This window comes from Hyaena hyaena, unplaced genomic scaffold, assembly GCF_003009895.1.
Source record: "Hyaena hyaena isolate Hyena2069 unplaced genomic scaffold, ASM300989v1 scaffold_53, whole genome shotgun sequence".
Classification (NCBI taxonomy): Eukaryota; Metazoa; Chordata; class Mammalia; order Carnivora; family Hyaenidae; genus Hyaena; species Hyaena hyaena.
Window position 1 is genome coordinate 2,678,364 of NW_024080686.1, and position 21,081 is coordinate 2,699,444.

Below are 21,081 nucleotides of genomic sequence, written 5' to 3' on the forward strand. Positions count from 1 at the left end.
CCTTGATCCGGGACGCGGAGTTCTAGGGCACAAGCGGGAGGTCTATAAACTACGCGGGCAAATCCCGGGACCCCCGTTTTGCCCGCTCCCAGCTCTGCAACCCCACCTGCTCCACCGCCTCGCCCAGGCTCCTTGGAGGGGGCACCAGAGCTAGCGCCTCGCCCCCCGCCACCCAACTGGGGAAGGGGCGGGGTCTTCGGGAAGTGGGCGGGGCTCCTCGAGCCAGCCCCACCCCCACGCCTGCCCCTGGGGCGGAGCCTCGCTCAGTTTAGCCTATTCTCCCAGGTTGCCCGCACGTGGCCCTGCGGGGCCCCACCTGTCACTGCACATCAGAGCCTCGGCGGTTCTATCAGAATCTACGTTAAGGTCCTTCTGAGGGTTGCAAGAAACCCACTAAAATACAGCTCCAGCAACCCCCAAATCCAGAGATTTTTGTCCCCTCCTGGAGAGTTGTATATAAAGTCACATCGTAAGATGTGGGGGTGTGAAGGGGCAATGACTTGCTCAAGGACACCCAGCAAGTCACTGGAAGAGCTGGGAGCGGCACTGATGGGGGGGGGCGTCCCACCCAGGATGGGCTTAGTGCCACCTTCCTAGAGTGGATCTGAACACTTTTTCCAGGTCAGTGACTGAAGAAAGGGAATGTGTTCAAGCTGGACTGGCAGGTGAACTCTCCCAACCCCCCACATTTTCTCTTGAAAGTTTTCAAACATACAGAAGTGTTGCAGGATTCTAGCCCAGAGAGTCGTGACACCGAGGCTTTTCTTTCTAGGAAGCAACTTTATTTGTGCCGGCACCGCTTAGTTGGGTTCGTACCCAAAGAACTGAGCGGCCCACATCACATGGCGTAGATTTTTTATACATTTTCTATTTCTTTGTCTCCCATATATGGTAACACACATAAACATGCAGTCTGATTAAGTTGTCTCAGTTTACAAGGCCATGGGGAATGTAAGCACCTGGGTGCATATCTAGGTGACCTTGAAGTCTTCTCTCCTCTCTTCATTTTTTTTTCTCCTTAGGGAGGGGTTCCTACCACAGAAGCGCTGCAAGAACAATACAGTGAACACCTATATACCCATCACCTAGATTCTACAATTAACATTTTGTTGTATTCGCTTTGTCCATTTCCATCCATCCTCCACTATCTGTCGGTCTGAAATGGCTTCTAAGTTAAATGAAAAGCCAACCCCCACAGAAACGTTCGGCCTCTACACACACCAAGCCTTTGGTCATCCTAGAAGCAGGTGCTGGCTTCTTTGGTGACACTCCTTGTCTCTGGAGCACGTGGCCAGGGACGTGGGCCACAGTATCTGAGCACACCACGTGGCTATTCCAGGCCGTTCCAAGCTGCTCTACGTCACAGCCTGTGGTTGGCCTTACCAGACGTCTCCCAGGCAGCAGGCACCGCCCTCTCCAAACACACCTATGGAACCTTCCAGAGCTTTGAGGCCGGACCTGCCATCCCCCCGCAAAGCGGAGACCCGTCCCGGCCGTGTTGAGGGCGCAGACACCAAAGAGAGAATAGCCACCAGGAGACCCTGTCTCTGGGCCCCCGGGGCTCCACTCAGTTCACCGTCATCAGGGGACATCAAGGTCACGATGCCGCCTGCCTGTCCCAGCTCTGGAGAAAGAGCAGAGGAGAAACAGACTCCACCCACCCCACAGCCTCTGCTTTTGGACTAGATTTGTTCCAGAAAGTCACATCACTCAGTTGCCTCCTCAGGCAAGAGCTGGCGGCTGTCACGCCCTCCCTGCTCCAGCCCTCCGCCCACGGGCAGTGTGGGCTTCACCGCCTGTCACCTCGGTAGTGGCAGTGGTCACTCCCCAGCTTCTCCTCCTTTCCTGAGGCTTCCTTGCCCTGCAAGCCCCGGGCTTCAAGCCAGCAGGCCCCCCGCCTCGTGCACTAACTCCAGACACACCTGCGGCCGGGGCCCCACCCACCTGCCTCGGACCTCCCCCCGCCCCATGCCCAGGCTCCCTCTGGGATCCCCGCATTTATACGCCCCCCAGCTTTTCCACCCGGCAAGCCATCTTCACCTCTTCACTCCTTGGAGCCTCTCCCGTGAAAGCAGAATCCAGTGCGAGCTCAGGTGCCTTGGCTGAACTTGTCCGCACCCCCCACCCGGGGCGCCCCGTGCACACCTCCGTGGGGTGTGGCTTGGTCTTCGCTTAGCCTTCGGCGAGTCTGTTTCCCAGCCGTGCAGACGTGAGCGCCGCGCCCAGCTCCGTCGGCCCCCAGAGCAGGTTCAAGGAAAGAGAGGTGGATCTGCCCCCACGTGCGGGGCAGCCAGAAGCCAAGGGACCTGGGAGCGTCGTGGTTGGAGCAGAGGCCACGAGGGAGGGGTGTCTGAGGACGTAGGCTGAGCCACACGGGAGGAGGCCTGGGCCACAGAGCAGTCTGGGCCACATGGGGTCAGAGCGAATCGCAGCCAAAGGTTCAGAGCCCGAATCCCCACCTGCCGGTCTCCTTGTTCCTTTCAGAGGATTTAAACTCAAGGCCAGGCCTCAGTTAGTAACTCAGTGACCTTGGACAGTCACTCAGGCTTACTGGTGGGGGCCTCTGTTTCCTCATCTATAGGATGGGGTTGGAAATACCTGCCTTGTGGGGCACCTGGGGGGCTCAGTTGGTTAAGCGTCTGACTTTGGCTCAGGTCATGATCTCACGGTTTGTGAGTTCCAGCCCTGCATCGGGCTCTGTGCTGACAGCTGGGAGCCTGGAGCCTGCTTGGGATTCTGTGTCTCCCTCTCTCTCTGCCCCTCCCCCGCTCATGCTCTGTTTCTCTCTGTCTCAATAATAAATAAACATTTAAAAAAGGAAATACCTGCTTTGGACAATGGGGAGGGTTCCGCAAGGTAAAGGATGGCGCATGCTTTGCAAGCCCCCCGCTTTCTGGAGCTGGAACAGGTATTCACCGCACAGGGTCACCGATCTCCCCTTCCTGCCGCAGCCTCACACCTCCCCGCACGGGGAAGGGCTTCCACCCACCTTCTCCTGGGAGCCCCGAATCCGAATCCGCGGGGAGCAGAGAGGATCATCGGTGGTGCCAGTTCACAGGCCCCCAAAGGGGCTGGGGCTGCTCAAGGCCATGTGGCAATTAGGAGGCTGGTCCCCAATCCCCACGCCCAGTCTGGGAGCCCAAGTCTTCTCTTAGGGCCCAGGGCTTGGATCCCTCTCCCTCCCCCCTGCTGCACTGAGGTCTCCAGCCAAGTGGGCAGGGAGCAGAAGTGAGGGGCGGCTGAGTTGGGCCTGGCCCAGACGTCACACACACACACACACACACACACACACACAGGGCCCTTTCTTTTCTTTCCTGAGCTCACGTGGGAGCCACCCGGTTCCCAGGGCAACAGTCAACACAGAAAGCAGCCAGACTCAAGGGCCAGCCAGCCACTCTGAGCTTGGGGACTCGGGGACAGTGACCCCTGCAAGGCTCCCCTGGGGTTCGGAGGGAGGGGGTTCCCAGGAGGGTTCCAAGCTCAGGCAGTAGTCTCTCTCCCTCTCTCTCTCTCAGTCTCTCTTTCTGTCTCTCTATCTCTGTCTTTCTCTCCCTCACTCTCCTCCTCTGTCTCTCTCAGTCTCTCTCTGTCTCTGTCTCTGTCTCTCTCTCACACACGGATCCATGGGGAGCCACCCCCACCCTGGGTTCCAGAGAACCACCTCCACGGGGTACCGGCTGCCCCCCACCAGGCCGTGCGCCTTACTCGCCTCCACTGCCCAGAGTGGCCCCCCGGCGGGCAGGGGTCTGCCTGGCGGTGGCCAAGCCCCCCGGGTCCCGGGAGCTGACGCTGTGCAGCAAGATCAGCTGTGGAGGGAGCTCTTGGAGACCGAGGCGCGGGGCCAGCGGCGCTGGTAAGTGCTTGGCCTGAGCCCCAGCCCCACTCAGGGTGTAGGAAGCTTCTGGAAAAAGAGAGACAGATGAGGAGGAGTAAGGCAGGCAAATGGTGTTGGTGGAGAAGTGCTCAGGGCCAGGGGGCTGAGCACACGCCTTGGCCCGACTTGAGCGAGAGGGAGGGAGGGGTGGGCAGGAGCCAGGTGACCGGCTCGTTCATTCTGGGGTCCCGTCGCCTTTGGAAAAGTCCCTCCAGCCGGAGCTCCGGGGACAGACATGGGGGGGGGGCCCTCTGACCGGACGGTGCCCCTTCGTGCGCTCACTGAGCCCAGACGCTGCAGGGAGGGCCGCCCGTCAGGCTGCGACAGGGACAGCCTGGGCCTGGCTCCCGGGCGTGTCCCCTCTCAGGACAGGGGGACAGGAAGAGGCACAGGGTGACGGTGTCGGGGAGCAAGGGGGGCGCGGTGCTCACCAGGGCCGCGACCCGAGAGTTTGGCGTCTGCGGAAACAGAACAGAACAAGACTGTCCCCATGGCTGAGGCGGTCGGTGAGGGGACGGCGGCCTCCAGACAAGAGGGGACCCGACCCCGCACCGCGAAGGACCACGCTTGGCTCACGTAATGAGGCGCCATCAAGGGCTCCGAGGGAGAGCAGGCCGGGCTGCAGCCGCAGGTCTCGGGGAGGGTCCGGGGGTCTTCCGCTGGAATTCCGGGCACCGATGCCGCCGCCGCTGCTGCACGGAGGCGGGTGCGTCCAGGGAGAGGGGCGGGGGCGCGCTCGCTCCCAGTCTCGTCTTCGCGTCTCTCTGTCTCTCTCCCCTCCTCTGTCTCTCTCTGCCTCACAGTGTGCGTGTACGTGGTGTGTGCGTGGGTGTGAGAGGGTGTGGAGGTGGTGTGTGGAGGCGTTTGTTGGTGTGGCGGGTGTGGTGGAGGTAGGGGTGTGGTGTGTGTGGTGTGTAGAGTGTCAGTGTGGAGGGAGTGTGTGTGTGTGTGTGAGAGTGTGGTGGGGTGTGGGTGAAGGTGTGGTGGAGGTAGGGGTGTGGTGTGTGTGGTGTGTAGAGTGTCGGTGTGGAGGGAGTGTGTGTGTGTGTGTGTGTGTGTGTGAGAGGGTGGTGGGGTGTGGGTGGAGGTGTGGTGGAGGTAGGGGTGTGGTGTGTGTGGTGTGTAGAGTGTCGGTGTGGAGGGAGTGTGTGTGTGTGTGTGTGAGAGTGTGGTGGGGTGTGGGGAGGTGCTGAGGCGCAGGGGACGTCTACAGAGAGGGCTGTCCAGCGCAGCGAGAGCTGCACTGAATAGATGTGGGCGCAGGGGTGAGGCCGGGGCAGGGGCGAGGCAGGGGCAGCGGCGACGTGATGAATGGAGGGGCAGCTCCGGGGTGAGGACGGTCGGGTTGGAAGCCCCGAAACCACGTGCGGGTGCAGCCCCGGGGGGCGGGGGGCGGCGCTGGCCCCACGGGACAAAAAGCAGAGGTGAGGGCAGCGAGCAGGGACGCGGCCGCTAAGCGACTCGGGGTTTCCGTCCCGGTGCGCAGCCCTGAGCGCAGCGGAAACCACGGCGCCGGGCCCTGTGACAGGCCGAGCCCAGTGACACGTGGACCTGATCTCGGGTGGATGAGAAGAAAGCGGCGACCGCTGGCCCTGGAAAGGTGATAGGCTCTCCCTGGAAGGGCATGACGTGTGCCCAGCAATGAGCTCGTAGCACAGAACTGGAAACGTTCACTTGCCGGACAGGAAGTAGCCAGGAGACCGAGGAAAGCTGCCAGGGAACAAAATGGGTCACAAAATCCGAGAGGACGGAGTGCAGCGAAATCCAGAGCCGCTCAGCCCAACAGAGAGGAGTCACGTACGGAATTTCCTGTGTTCTAGCAGCAGCTTTAAAAAAATGTAACAAGAAATTAGGGAAATCCACTTTAATGGTGTATCTTTGTTAGTGTTTTTTATTTATTTTTGAGAGACAGAGAGAATGAGGGAGGGGCAGAGAGAGGTGGGGACTGCAGTAGGCTCTGTGCTGTGGACGCGGGGCTCAAACTTGCCAACTGTGAGATCATGACCTGAGCCGAAGTCGGACGCTCAAACGGCTGAGCCACCCAGGCGCCTCTTAATAACATATCTCACCCAAAATATGTCTTTGGGGCATGCAGTCAATATTTTAAAATATTTTTAAAAGATACGTGACATTCTTCTTTGTGTCGAGTCTGTGACATCGGTCTGCAGTTTGCACTTAGAGCAGACCTCGACTCACACCGGCTCCGTCTCGGGGAAACCAGCCTCCTGGGGTTTTACACACAGAGAAACTCAGGGCCCAAGAACACAGTGACCTTGTCAGGGCCACACGCCAAGCGAAGAGGCCACAGGCAGACCAGGACCGGGATGGGGGCCCCTCATTGTCCCCTCACACTCTGCTGCCACTCGCTAAGTCTTGGCAGGGCTCTGAGGCCAAGGCCTGCGCCTTCTGTTAACTCAAAACCAAAGCTATTGAAATGTGGCTCCCTGGTGACAGGAAAGGGGGTGACAGTGGGTGGGAGGGCCAGGACACTTGGGGAAGAGGGAAGGAGAGGCAGAATGGGGAGAGCGAGGCGTAGAAGGGCAGCAGGGAGGCAGACAGGGAACAGGCCCCCAGGGAAGGCTCAGGTGGGAAGGTTCTGGACGTTTTCGGACAGCTATAGACAAGAGACTCGGGCCAAAGTCTGAGCAGGGATCAATTAGGCAACTTGGAAGAGAACCCAAAAAGAACCTCTAGAAGGAAACACCTGTAACGTGGAAATATGAAACACCACTGGAGTTGACGATTCATAAACTCAGATGCATCACAATCACTCAGAAAGACAAGAGGCGGGAACACATGGAGGAATTGGAACCCTAGAGAACAGAACCAACATAGCCTTCGACAGAGCTCCCCAAGGAGAGACTGGGAGGGATGAAATACTTGAGGAAAAAGTGCCTGAGAACTTTCTAGAACCAAAGAAATGGATGCCTCCACAGACATTGCAGCGGGAGAGAGAACAGGGAAGGAAGGCCCGGGACTCAGAAAGCGAGGATCTCTGGAGTGGAGGTCAGGATGGCAGCCCTGGTGGGAGCAGGGTGACCACGGGCTCTTGGATGGCAGCTTCCAGAAGAACAAATGTGAGAGAGATGCTGATTACCCGCTGCATTTGATTGTGCGGAAAATCACACTGCAGGGGCTTCACGGCTTTGTTGGAGGGTTTGAAATCAGTGATATGAACGGAGAAAGCTAAAAAAAACAAGAGACATAAAATGGGAGGGGCTTCCGGGTGGCTCCGTCGGTTGAGCATCAGACTCTTGATTTTGGCTCAGGTCATGATCCCAGGGCCATGGGATCCAGCCCGTGTCAGGCTCTGTGCGCAGCCCGGATTCTCCCTCTTCCTCTGCCCCTCTCCCACTTGTTCTCTTTCTCTCTCCTTCTCTCAGAAAAAGGAAACAGAGACAAAATGTGATTGTGAACTCTAGGAAAAAAATGTTAACATGTACAAGGAAGGAACTGAGCTCATACGATCCTAGGTAGTTCCTCCGTGAATAGCGTTTACAGAATCCTAAGGATATAAACAATGCTCATCAAATGAGCCGAAATCTATCATAGAATAATTTTGGAAGAAATGAGGGGAGGGAGAGGGGAAGAGAGTTAACTCATAATCTCCCATAATAGAGAGTCCGCAGATATGTTTACAGTTTCAAAAACTCAAGAAATGGCAACCTAGGTTTATTGTTCCGGAATATGGTGGTGACGGGCCCTAAGAAACAGCCAAAGCCGTGGAAACTTGACCCGAGGCTGTGTGTGGGGCTCAGGGGCTGTGAGGATTGGGGCCAAGAAGGCTGTTTTTATTATAAACCTTATGGAATGCTCAACTCCTTAGAAACAATGAAAATATAAATTAAATTTGCAGCACAGGTAACGCCCTTCTTGTGATCTCTGTCCCTGTCTCCTGCCACTTCCCACCTTCCTCTGCTGCGCACGCTAGAAGGCTACAAAAAAATGAGTGAGCCCAGACTGGTTTTTCTGCACAAAACACTCGAGGGCTCCCACGTGGCCCTAAAGATGCAGGAACACCCAGGTGGGGGGGCTGGCACCACTGGGTTTCGCATCACGGGCTACGTCCTCTGGCATCGAATATTCCACCCTACCAGATGTCAGTAATTATGGAAATATTTGTTCATTTTGTAGGACGCGCAGCTGCTGCGTTTTTGGTGTTTGTTCCGCCTGATTACCGTAGCGCCTCCATGATGTAAGAGGCGCGTCAGCGGCCTTGACTCGTTGCCTGACGCAGCGAAAGTCATGTGTAAAAAATGTCACGGGAAGATGTAACACTGCGCACGTGTTTTCCTTTCCAGGGCTCAGAACTGGAGTTTCCTGAAAGACTATGATCCCCTGGTAAGGCCGGTGATGTCCCTGTCGCTCACCCTTGAACCGGGAATGTCCACTCATTCATCTGACATTGCTTGAGGACCTACTGTGTGCTAGAGGCTGGAACATGCAGAGACACAAAAAAGACTTTCTTGTTTCAAGAAACTCAGGGTCGGTGGACAAGAAAATGCTCAGAGCATTTAGGTCTTAGTTCTCCCCAGTGTTTCTTTATTTTATTAAGATGAACCGACTAGAAATGATGAGTATGTGCTTCTGAAATGTTTTCCCCCGTGTGAGGACATCAGCAGTGCAGTGAGGGACGGGTGGGGTGTCCCATATGGAGAATGAGCTTGAGTGAATATTCTTTGTAAACTGATTCCCTGCTTTAATGTCACCACCTCCAAAGTCTCCTAAACCCCAAGACTGACCCTGCTTAAAATCTTCGATAAATCTGCATTCTTCGGGGCGCCTGGGTGGCTCAGTCGGTTAAGCGTCTGACTTCGGTGCAGGTCATGATCTCACGGCTCATGAGTTGGAGCCCCGCATCGGGCTCTGTGCTGACAGCTCAGAGCCTGGAGCCTGTTTTGCATTCTGTGTCTCCCTCTCTCTCTGCCCCTTCCCTGCTCACGCTCTGTCTCTCGCTGTCTCTCAAAAATAAATAAACATTAAATCTGCATTTTCCAGGGTGGCTTACAACGCTTCTCATGATCTAGCCCTGCCTGCCTGCCCACACTGACCTACACACTGTTTGGCGAAGGCCTTTGTGCATGCTGTTCCCCCTGCCTAAAATGCCCTTCCCACCTTGTCAGCATGATGGACTCTTAACTCTTATTCATCCTCAGGGCCTCTCTCTAGTGCCTCCTTCTGTGAAATCTGTCGTTCCTGAGCAGGCTCAGCCAGGTCACTCTGTTCTTGACTCGCCAGCCTGTCCAACCCAGTCCTTTGATAGAGCAATGTCATGTTTCAGTGGTCAGTTTCACCAGGCAGTGGGCTCCCTAAGGAAGGGCCAAAGATGGTTCCATGCCCCGCCCCGCCCACAGCAGGGCCCTGCCCCCCAGCAACCAATAAATAGCACTCAGTTAATGTCGGATGAATGCCCAGCCAGGAGAATGAATCTGGCTGGAAGAATGGCCAGTCTGGAAAATGAGCAGTGTAGCAGCTCAGCCAAGGCAGCGGCCGGGCTGACATGGACCTTGGCGGGTTTAGGGAAGGTTTCACTCTGCATCCCTGGCCTGGGACGGACAGTGTAGCTCGTGAGGCCTGAAATCCTACACTGAGCTCCTGGTCCGGGCTTCCAGCCCACAGAGTCTCCCTGCCAACAGCCAGGTATTAGCCACCTGGTCACCGGAACCCACATCAGCCCACAGGCGGGGCCGCTGGGGCCCGGGGTTCCCAAGTGAAAGCCGGGAGCCTGTTACTTAACTGGCCCTGTAACTTGCACCTGACACAGGGTAGCACGGACTTAACCTTTGTTTCAACAAGGGCTCACCCGCTTATTCTCCGTTTGCGCCTTCACAGAAGCCACCAGAAACACGTGCACAAATGATCAGAGTGGCACTCCTCATAAGCCAAACTGGGAATAAGCCCACGTTTGTGGTATAGAGTGTATCCTGCGCCCGTGGCAGGATGGGGGGATAATGTGGAATGTTCCTCCGAGCCACGCAGTGGGGGGCCGGGTCGCAAGGGCAGTGGAGGTGCTGCAGCGACATGCAAAGCCACGGAGGAGCCCGGAATGCTTTCTGGAGAGAAAGGAGCAATATGGTCTTTTTAAGATAAAAGATAAGATGAATTTCAGAGCCAGGCACAACCAGGAGTTAGGGGGTAGCCCAGGGTGCATAGGGGTGGAGACTGGGTAGGTGTGAGGAAGTGTGTCTGGGTCTTGGGGAGTCTCCTGGTCATTTCTCCAATGAGGGTGCGGCTGTGCCGACCCGACAGGCCCATGTCACGGAGGCCCGTGGAGCTGCACGGGCATGATTTGGGGGCGTTTCTGCGTGTGTGTTAGACTTCGAGGAAATGCTCACCAGCAAACAAGCCATCTGCATGCCCACCGGACGTGAGGCAGTGTCTCAGCTCACGGGGATGGAGAGAGGAATCAGACCCTCTCCCCCCTCTCCATCCCCTCCCCAGTGGCTGGAGGTCAAGCATCAAAGTGAAGGGGTGGGGGGGGGCATCCGAGGTGGGGAGTCCGAGGTGGAGAAGATGCATTTGGCAATAGCTGAATCGTCTCGCGACCCTGCTGGGCTCCCAGGTCAGAAGCGGGCCGGAAGCAGCCCCCTGCCCCCTGCGGCCCCTTCCCTGCTCACGGCCTCTCCCGCTTCCCCTGCGGCCTGTGACAGAAACTCTCCCCTCTCCCCAGGGCAACAAGAAGGAGCCCATGAAGCTGCCGGAGCACGTGCCTTTCTTTTCCGACGGGGTCCCCCGTTCCTCGAGCCACGCTGTGGGCAGCAGGGTGGACACGCCCCTGGGCCGAGCCCTCGTCCGCATGGACTTCGTCTTCGTGGAGGGCGCCCGGAAGAAGAAGCTGGAAGCCGAGTTGCAGCCCATGTAGGGGGCGGAGGGCCAGGGCCGGAGGGCTGTGCCAGCCAGCCTTGACCTCCACGTTCCCCCCGCCCGCCCGGGCCCCGTGCAACCTCTCTGAGCGCTGCACTGGCCCGTCTCCACACATGAGATTAGAAGGACTCCAGGGTCCCGCCCAGGGTCAGCGGTTGGGATTCCTGGGCAAGGCCGGTGATGGGCAGCCCTGAGTCATGGCCACGAGCTGGCTGCCCCGGGTTCAAGTCTTGCTCCTGACTCGGAGCAGCTGTGTCACGTTGAACAGGGCGTTTGAACGCTCTGCGCCTGCATTTCCCCACATGTCACCTGGTGTGCTGTTCCTCTGGCCGCTGTGACAACGGCTGCGCAGCGACTGGCTGAAAACAGCACACGGATATTATCTCACAGCGATGGGGGCCAGACGCCCAAGTGGGTCTCACCGGACTAAAACCATAGGGGTGCGCAGGCCTGCGTTTCTTTCTGGAGGCCAAAGGCATCTGATTCCTCGCCTTCTCCGGCTTCTGCAGAGAGGCCGCCCATGTTCCATGGCATGTTGCTCCCTCATCTGGAAGGCAGAATGGGAGCCTCTTCAAATCTCTCTCTCTGCCTCCCTCCCTCCATCTCTGACGACATCCAGGATAATCCCTCCGACTCACTTAACCATTTAATGTAGTCACGTCTGCAAATTCACATTGCATGTGAGATAACGTATTCACAGGCCCCGGGGATCAGGACACGGATGTCACTGGTGGGCCATGTTTCTGCTACTGCATCGAGAAATAATAAAAGTACTGATTTTATAAGGGCGTGAAGATGAGATGAACGACCGTGTGTAACTGCTCAGAGCAGCCCCTGGACCACGGCATGAGGGTGTGTTTGCAGAGGATGCCCCTCGCTTGGGAGGGAGAGTAGCTTCCGGGCAAAGCACCCAGGGAAGATGTGGGTCCTTACACAGGGGCTGCGGAGAGGTCCACTCCTGGGTCGGTCTGTCCATCTCCTCATTCCTGTGTGATGGTCTGCATGGTCGTGGCTGAGTTGGAGCCACGCCAAGAGGAGCCATCCTGCGGACCCCGAGCTGAGGCACCATCAGCTGCCCCTGGGAGCCTGCGATCCAGACCCACTCCAAGCCCTCTGCGCTCTGGGGACGACACGGAGGGGCCGGGGCCTGGGCTCAGCCACAGCAGGGAAGGGGAGCGGGCGCCTGGGGTCCAGGTGGGGTCTTATGTCCATTTGAGAGACAGGGTGAAGCAAGAGATATTCTGGGAACTCCCAGAAAGTGGGAAGAGTCAAGGTTAAATGCAGATGCGGGGGGAGGAGCCGGGGAGACCGGAGGGGACCGTCCAGAACTTGGAGGGGGGGTAGGAGGTCAGGGACAGGCGTGGGCTCTGCCACCCCCTGGGAGCCCAGCCACTTACAGACAATGCGATGACTGAGCACAGACTCTGGGCTCGGAACATGACCTGATTTGGAGACTAAGCCAAAGGCTCTATTCCGTCTGGCCAGAGGCACCCAGAGAATAAGGAGACTCACGCCTGACTCCCCACACTCTCCTCTCCGGGCCTCAGTCTCCACGGCTATAAAATGGGGGAGGAGAGACTGATTGCCAGGACATCACCAGCGCAGGGCTCTGTCTCCGGGCACGCACGCACGCAGTGGGTACAGCTCCTGCAGGTTTACAGGTGCGCGGTGTGGCTGTGGTCATGCCGAGGGACACACTGCTCTGCCGCCTGCTCACAGGTCCGCGTGATCGTGACTGGCTCCGCCGGACTTGGCTCCACACTTCGGGCTGGGTCCGGGTCTCGCCATATGTCTCTCATTATGTTGGACGAGCGGCTTCCTGGGGCGCGTCCCCCTGGCGTGTACCAGAGCCCAGGAGACGCACCGAACCATTCAGGCTTCTGCACGCACATCCGCTAACGTCTCATCGGCCAAGCTTTGCCCACAGCAGGAGCGTCAGAAAGCAAATGCTGGCTGAGTACTAACCCCAGCTAGGACGCAGGATCTGACCAAGTCCATGGGTGGCTCTGGGCAATATTCTCTATAAATTGCTTAAAACAATACCTTCTGTAGAGCTCGGGGTCTGGAATCAAGCCGCACACGGATGCAGTCCTTGAATTAAACGGGTTCCACGCTCGGCCCCCGCCAGACTTGGACACGCCCTGCCCCCGCCTGTGCCTGGCCGCACCATGGGGCTGTGGACACGGCACCTCTCAGCCTGAGAGACAGAGGCTCCTCTGTGGGGGTTGGGGGCGCAGATCCCCCCAGGGAGTCTTCTTGCCGAAGGGGACACTGAGCCAGGGAGATGGGGACGGAGGGCGCTTCTGCTGCGTGGGAAAGACAGTGCCAGAAAGGGCTGCAAGGCAGGGGGCAGCTGGTAGAGGCGACCGAGCAGAGAGCCCTGGGGGACGGCTTCCTGTGTACCTGCAGCCCGGCTGTGCGAGGCGCCGTCACGGAGACCCCTCCTCACAGCCAGCCAGCTGCACCTCCCCTTCCCTGCCCTGTCCGCCCTCTTGGCGAGAGGATGCCTGCTACCACCTTCCCTCGAACTGGCCGCGTCACCCACTGGGAGCTGAGAAGATCGGGGCCGCGGGGCATCTGCTCGATGTCTCCTTTGGACCTGAATATAAGATGGGGCAGGAGAAGTGAGTACCAAGCCAGCACCAGCCAAGGCACCAGTAAAGCCAAAAGGGGCGTGAGAGACAAGGAGATGAGGCGTGTCACCAGCCACAGCCACGAAGGATACAGCTAATGAGCCGTAGTGAGGCTGAGGTTCTTTGTTGGCTTTTTTTTTTTTTTTTTTTTTTAAGTAGGCTTCGCGCCCAGCGCAGAACCCAGTGCAGGGCTTGACCTCATGATTGTGAGATCCAGACCTGAGCTGGGATCAAGGGTCGGAATCTTAACTGACTGGGCCACCCAGTTGCCCCTCGTTCTTCGTTTTTTATCACTGCTTCTCTGAACACCTCCACATCTCTGCTTACAAGGAAAAAAAAAAAGACCACTTCCAGGAAACTGACGAGGTGAGCCCAGACTTCTTCCTGTTCCAGAAAGTGAGGAAGTGCCCAAAACAGGATGGCGGGGGGGGGGGGCTCAAAGGGATGGATGTAAGAATCAACTCGAAGGGGCTCCCACTGGCCAAATTTGGGACAAGGTGAGCTTCAAAACGATGCCCACACTTCATTGCGCCCCTTACAACTTCTGAGCAAAGCCAGTGCCCACAAATCCCATCAAAGAATAATAACAATAACACTAATAATAATAATAATAATAAAGAAGCCATAAGTTCATATCAATAAGTTTTTTGAATTTTAAGCAGAGGAAGAAAAAGTCTTCTCCACTGAAGAATATAGAATAAATGATAAAAACAGAAAACCTCCATTTTATCACTGGTTTAAGTAAGAATCAGTAAAAGGCACTAAAAGCACTGGGTGAAGACTCATAGGGAGTTGGATGGTGATGTCTGTGAGACGCTTCTTAACCACACTGTTGAACTTATCCTCGCTAATGAGAGTACAGATGGCATGGCAGTGGTGTGTTTCCTGCCTGAGGGGACCCCCTGAGGAGGAGCACCCACCTGGGGAGCACTCCCCCCTCCCTGCCCCGTATAACCTGAGCCACATCATGAAGACACACTGAGCACACCCCAATGGAGGGGCATTCTGCCCAACAGCCCTCCTCGCTTCTTCAAATTGTCAACATCAGGTTGCCCGGGGGGCTCAGTCAGTAGAGCGTCCGACTCCTGAATTTGGCTCAGCTCATGATCCCAGGGTGGTGGGATTGAGCCCCACATAGGGCTCTGCGCTGAGCCTGGAGCCTGCTTAAGATTCTCTCTCTCTCTCTCTCTCTCCTCTCTCTTTCTCCTTTCCCTCTCCACTTTCCCCTGCATGCTCTCTCTCTTGCTAAAAAAAATTTTTTTTTATTTTTTATTTATTTATTTCTAGGAGAGAGAGAGAGAGAGAGAGACAGCATGAGCAGGGGAGGGTCAGAGAGAGAGGGAGACACAGACTCTGAAACAGACTCCAGGCTCTGAGCTGGCAGTCAGCACAGAGCCCGACGCGGGGCTCAAACCCATGAACCGTGAGATCATGACCTAAGCGAAAGTCGGACGCCCAACCGACTAAGCCACCCAGGCGCCCCTAAAAAATGTTTAATAAAAACAATCTTTTTAAAAAAAGTCAAGGTTGAAAAAGACACAGGATGGCTGAGAATGCAATCTGCATGAAACGCAGTACAGAGCACATTCTGGACCAGCTCCCACGACAAAGCGAGAGTATCTCTAAAGGGCACATTGCAGACTAAATGCAGAGGATGGGCACTAAATATTAGGCGATAGCATGGCACCAATGTGAAATGTGCACAGCGTGACAATCACATCAAGGTTATGTAGACGAAAGCCCCCCTGTTCTGACGAGATGCACGGGGGGTCATTGGGGGTGAAGGGTCATGATGTCTAAAACTCGCTTGGAAATGGTTTGACCACAATAAAATGTATGATACGTGGGTAGAAACAAAGCAAGGGTGGGTGCAAATGTGAACGATTGGCAAACTTAAGAACGTATGGATGTGTTCTCGCAAACTTCCTGTCAATTTGAGAATCTTAAAAACAAACAAACAGACAAAAATGGTGATGAGGGAATGGCAGAAGCCAATGGTCCCTGAGGTGAAGTGTCCCCTACTAAAGAGCCAGGATGATGATGGAATCCACCCGCGCTCAACCCCAAATTCCCCAGGAAGATGCTGCGTGCCCAGCTTTGGTGGGGGGGGTCGGGCTGGTGTGACAGGCCATCACCCATCGAACTGCGTAGATGGGGAGGAAGCAGAGGTCTTCCAGATGCAGGCACGTATACCCCACTTGCTGTGCACTTAACCCCTCTCCTGGCAACCCCGCCCCCCACCTTAGGATACAGAGGAGTCCCAAAAGTCAGCCACGCGGACAGGCCAACAGGTTATGGGATGTCCCAGTGGGGACCTGGGGCCCGGGGCTCCCCACCTTCCTGCAGGGCCCATATCTGACCCCACTTGGAGCCACCCCGTCCCCACAGCCTCAGGAGCAAAGCCAGTACTCAGAAATCCCAAAAATACTTTGCTAGTTTACTCTCAGGAAGGCACTACCATAAACGAAACGCCTACTGCATACCTCTCAGGAAACGTACGAGGTACGTATGAGTATTCCCATTTTAAAATGAAGAAATTGGGGCGCCTGCGTGGCTCAGTCAGTTAAGCGTCCAACTTCAACTCAGGTCATGATCTCACGGCGGGTGGGTTCGAGCCCTGCGTTGGGCTCTGTGCTGACAGCTTAGAGCCTGGAGCTGCTTTGGATTCTGTGTCTCCCTCTCTCTCTGCCCCTCCCCATTTGCACTCTATCTCTCTCTCAAAAATGAATAAATGTCGAAGAAGGAGAAGGAGAAGGAGAAGGAGAAGGAGAAGGAGAAGGAGAAGGAGAAGGAGAAGGAGAAGGAGAAGAAGAAGAAGAAGAAGAAGAAGAAGAAGAAGAAGAAGAAGAAGAAGAAGAAGAAGAAGAAGAAATTGAGGCCTAGGGAAGTTAAGGGCTTGGCCATCTGGTATAGCCTGCGAGGGCCAGGCCGGGAAGGCAGCAGATGTTTGCAAGACACCTGGGCCCAGCTCCCACATCAGCCACATCCAGGGCTTTCTGCAAAGCAGCCAGTGCAGGGAGAGGCTTACCTCCCCCTGCAACCCCACCTCAGCCCGAGGCTTCTGTCTGCGGCCTGGTGTGGTTTGTCCCGCACCAGACAAGGAGAGCTGTGGGCCTTGGGCACAGAGAGCTTCCAGAAGACCAGGGGCAGGCTGGGCCCCTCCTGGAGCCATTTCTGCGGAGCCTTGGGGGAGAGCAGATGGGGAGGGAGAGCAGAGGGAGGGAACCACAGCCACGCGCAGGGCCAGGAACTTCCAACCCGCCCCACCGCACAATGGAGCGAGCCTCCTAGCCTCTGCAGGTAAGGTAAGCGGAGCGCGATGACGCAGTGCACGCCGCAGCTTCCAGATGCTTCTACGGTTGTCACCGCTGCTACCGCGAAGCCTTCGAAAACTCCTCACTTCCCTGTGTTACTTCCTACGAGCAGTAACTGTCCGCTGGTGAGCAGCCGGCCCCCACATCACGTTATCTGAGGATTCGCCCAGTTTACCAAAACCAGGGCGGGGGCCCCTCACCAGCTGGGGGGATTCCCCTTGCCGTGATGCCTCCACATCCCAAATCCAGGCCGAGCGGAAGTGCTCCCGGTCGGTGCTCCCGAGGGCAGCCTCACTGCCTCCCCTTCCAGGCGGGTCCTCTGCCCCCTGCATGGTGCCTCGTCCGTCTCCGTGCGCAGCAGCTCACGGGACAGAACCCAGAACTCAGAACGCCAGGCCCAGGGCCAAGTCCAGCCCATCTGCGTGTTCAGAGCCTCAGTGCACTTGGGACGAGTCAGGGAGACGGGACGGAGGCCGAGACTCTCCTTTGCCCGGAGACCGTTGCAGCCACAGCCGTGGTGACCTCCCTGCCAGGCTTGCGGCAGCCAAGGTCCTCGCTGCCGGCCCGGGCCCTGGGCCCAGTCCCCCCTGTCTTCCCCACGCCTGGGGCCCGGCCTCTCCAGCGCGCCCACCTCCGCGCCCTGGGAGCCCAGCCGCGTGTCCGAGCGACAGAGCCCTCGGCGCCAGAGGGAAACGAGATGGGAAACCGGGGCTGCCGCGACCCCCCAGCATCCAGGAAGGCACAGGCAGCAGACACTGTGTCTTCCGTGCAAAGCACCCGGGTCCTGGGGCCACCGTGCTGCGCGCGGAGGGCGCGGCCCTGCGACGTCACTGTCCGGGACCGTGGAGCAGCCGTGGGGCTGGCCCTGGTGGCCGGGCCTCTCCTACGGCCTAGTTCCTGTCACGCAGCGGCAGCCCCGGGGACCCAGAAGGCAGAAGGTACAACCTCAGGACCCTTCCAGAAGTGCGTAGACACGGTGGCGGCTTGGATGCCCCGTGTCAGGCCCCAGCTTCGAGAACACCGGGCAGCAGCGAGGGACACACACACACACACACGCACGGCTCGCCTCCCAGGGCCGGGGGGGTTCTCCGGCGAGGTTTTTGTTCCTTTGGGATTCTTCCTAGCATCTGCTTCCTGGTCCTTACTGCAGGGTCACCATGAAGCTAACTAACAAGGGGGAGACTGTGTGGACCTTCACCAACACATTCTTCCTGGCAGAGAACGTTTGGACCCTTCAGAGTTCCAGAACATCCCGTCGTCTCCTGGGACCCTGTGTGGGAGGCTGGCCCAGGCACATTTTGAATTTACCTCAGCGAGCAGCCTCGTGAGCATGCAAGTCTGTGACCCAAAGGGAAGCTATGTTGACCCTTCGGGTCCCACAGGCCGTGGTGGTAGTGGGGTGGCCTGTTATTGAGGCCACTCGACTATTTGTAAGATGTGCAGCGAGCAGCAAAGGGACGCCCCTGCACCTGTCACGGAGCCATCTGTGTAGATTTGCTGCATTTTAAATCCACGTCAGGGAAGGGCATTTTCACCTCACTGCGGTCCCTTATGCATGTAGCAAAAGTTTGGCCAATAGAATCGATATTAATGAAGCGCCTCACAGGGAGTGTAGCCTCCTTCCTTAGCTTCTATACCTAGCACCTCTCACATTAGCATTCGAATCTGGGTGTTACGTTAAAATTTTTTAATGTTTATTATTTTTGAGAGAGAGAGACAGGAGAGAAAGAACATGAGCAGGGGAGGGGCAGAGACAGAGGGAGACACAGAATCCGAAGCAGGCTCCAGGCTCCAAGCTGTCAGCACAGAGCCTGACCCAGGGCTTGAACTCATGAGCTGTGAGATCGTGACCTGAGTCAAAGTCAGGCGCTTAACCGACTGAGCCACCCAGGCGCCCTGGGTGTTTTTGTTAAAAGGAAGATTCTGGTTCAGCATGTATATGTGATATAATATGTATATATATGTATTTCAATATATACAGAATATTATGAACATATATATTATGAACTAAATTATTTCCCCCAAGTTCAAATGTGGAAGCGTGAACCACCCAAAGTAACTGGATTTGAAGACAGGACCTTTAAAGAGGCAACAGAGGCCATAAGAGTGGATCCTAGTCTAATAGGACTGATGACTTTTTAAGAAGAGAGAGAGGGGGGCACCTGGGTGGCCCAGTCGGTTAAGCATCTGACTTTGGCTCACGTCATCATCTCATGGTTTATGAGTTCGAGCCTCACATCGGATTGCTGTCAACACAGAGCCCACTTCGGATCCTCTGCCCCCCTTTCTCTGCCTCTCCCCTACTCATGCACACACACACACACACACACACTCTGTCTCCTAAGAGGGCAGATTCAAGGGGCACATCAAGAGCACTAAGCACATGTCATCCCACATGTTTGGTTTTGTACACCAGGAGGCTCTATTTATTAAAAGGATTCGAGGCTCCTTAGGCGAATGGCCGGTTCCCAGGGAGGAGCCTTATGTAACAGTCAGGGCGGGGCTGAGTCAGAGAATGGCAATGACACTTGGCGGGTGGGGCCGGTCCTTGAGAGCCAGCGGTCCGATGAGCATGGGAAAGCTTTGGATGTGCCCACCCTGTACAGGAGAAAACAGAAGGACCCGGAAGTTGAACGCATTACCTACAATCACACAGTTTACAGATGTCAAAGCTGGAGCCTCCAAGCTGCCCCAGCGTCTCTGCTTACCCCAGGCTCAGGGTGGGGGGCGGGGCGGGGCCTGTGCAGAGCAGACAGGGCACTGAGCCCCGGGAACAGGGACGGGCTCCAGCCGGCGCGGGTCCTGGGACCGGAGGGGAGCTGTCTCCCCTTTCTGGAGCACAGCATCCTCACCTGAACCTGAGGGTAACCAGCACGTCCTGCCCATCATCTCTGGCTTCTCAGCTTTTACTGTAGAACAGTGATGAGGGAGCGTGGGCAAGCTGGGGGCAAAAGCCAGGCTGGTACACGTGGGGGGGGGGGGCAAGTGGAATCTGTGTGGTAGCCCTCGGACACTCCTGGCTCCCCAAGAACAAAGGAAAGGGGTTAAAGTGCTTGCCGTGGTGATGCAGGAAACTAAGGCTAATGAAAAATGAAATTTCCTTACTGCCTGCAGCCCATTGACAAGCCCTTGAAAGGCAGAGTGACCTCCCTCTAGGAGCAAGGCTGCCTCAATGATGACACTTTGCTGGGGGCAAAAGAGAGTGTCCCAACCTCAAGGCTCCTGTAAGTCTACTTCCTTTATCTCAACGGCCCCAAGATCTATGCTTAGGGCCCCGATAACCCTCCGGAGGGTCTCAGGACTACAGACGGGTTCCCTAGCAACAGCTGCCCCTCAAAGTCCTGGAAACCTTGCTTCCAAAATGGCTTAGAGACTTTCTGTCCCTGACCCCCTCCCAGCCCAACGGTATATAATAAGTTACCCCTCACAACCCCAGAGCAGCCCTGCCCACGCGTCCTGTCCCTGTGTTTTAATAAAATCACCTTTTTGCACCAAAGAGGTCTTCAAAGTTCTTTCTTGGCCGTCGGCTTCGGGCCCCGCGAACTCCACCATCACCCCAAAACTTCATCAACAGTAAGCCCCCCACAGTCCCATAACCAGCAATTCTCAACTCACACCTAATCTAGTTTCATCTACGTCCCCACCCTTCCACGCAAGCCCCCAATCTTTCGAAGCAAATTCCAGATGTAATATTGATCTCATCTGTAAGTATGTCTCTGTAGCTCTGGAAGATATTAAACACGCACACTCTTTATTTTCCTCTTAAAAGCTTCCTTCTGGGGGCGCCTGGAGGGTTCAGTTGGTTAAGCCGCCGACATTGGCTCAGGCCATGATCTCACCATTGGTGGGTTTCGTCCCCACATCGGGCTCTGTGCTGACAGCTCAGAGCCTGGAGACTCCTTCGGATTCTATGTCTCCCTCTCTCTCTGCCCCTCACCCTCTTACACTCTGTCTCTCAAAAATAAACATTAAAAAAAAAATTTTTTTTTTTTAAAGTTTCCTTCTGAACATTCTGGTCCCCTTCAACTTCAGAAGGAGGACTCATTCCTCTGTTTTTCCAGGGTTTTGACGGCCAGGTGAGGTTGGGGGCGCAGGGAGGAGCGTGGGACAGACAGAAGGAAAGCCTCGAAGCCTGGCCAAGAGGTTCACGGTCACCGTGGATGCCGGCACTGCATTTTTGTGACTTCTTTTTGCTTCATCGTCCGGACCTGCTTCTGCGATTCTGAGAGCTTGGGAGAACACACTCCGCCCCTTCATTTTCTGCCGCGTCTACCTTAATTACCTTCTTTGATCACAAAATCTATTTTAGCGCCTTAAGAAAAACGTTCCCTCTGAAGTGGTGAAGAGCCGGCCTTCTAGGGGCCTTGAGGGCTAAGACCCTAAGACCGGGGTGGGG

At 56.3% G+C, this 21,081-nt stretch overlaps 1 protein-coding gene across 1 annotated transcript; it reads left to right on the forward strand.

Annotated features, from left to right (window-relative positions):
* Nucleotides 1-3,623: 3,623 nt before the first annotated feature.
* Nucleotides 3,624-10,736, forward strand: CUNH2orf50 (chromosome unknown C2orf50 homolog). Its single transcript, XM_039231029.1, has 3 exons — nucleotides 3,624-3,853; nucleotides 8,176-8,215; nucleotides 10,545-10,736. Exons 1-3 carry the CDS (start codon nucleotides 3,624-3,626, stop codon nucleotides 10,734-10,736), a joined length of 462 nt encoding a protein of 153 aa, XP_039086960.1.
* The last annotated feature ends 10,345 nt before the right edge of the window (nucleotides 10,737-21,081 follow it).

What these genes read in the sequence shown, in the direction of transcription:
- CUNH2orf50 (XM_039231029.1), top strand. Translation starts at nt 3,624, where the DNA reads ATGGGGAGCCACCCCCACCCTGGGTTCCAGAGAACCACCTCCACGGGG. An exon ending in GCGCGGGGCCAGCGGCGCTG is followed by an intron (nt 3,854 to 8,175) that starts GTAAGTGCTTGG and finishes TTTCCTTTCCAG; the next exon opens with GGCTCAGAACTGGAGTTTCC. An exon ending in TGAAAGACTATGATCCCCTG is followed by an intron (nt 8,216 to 10,544) that starts GTAAGGCCGGTG and finishes CCCTCTCCCCAG; the next exon opens with GGCAACAAGAAGGAGCCCAT.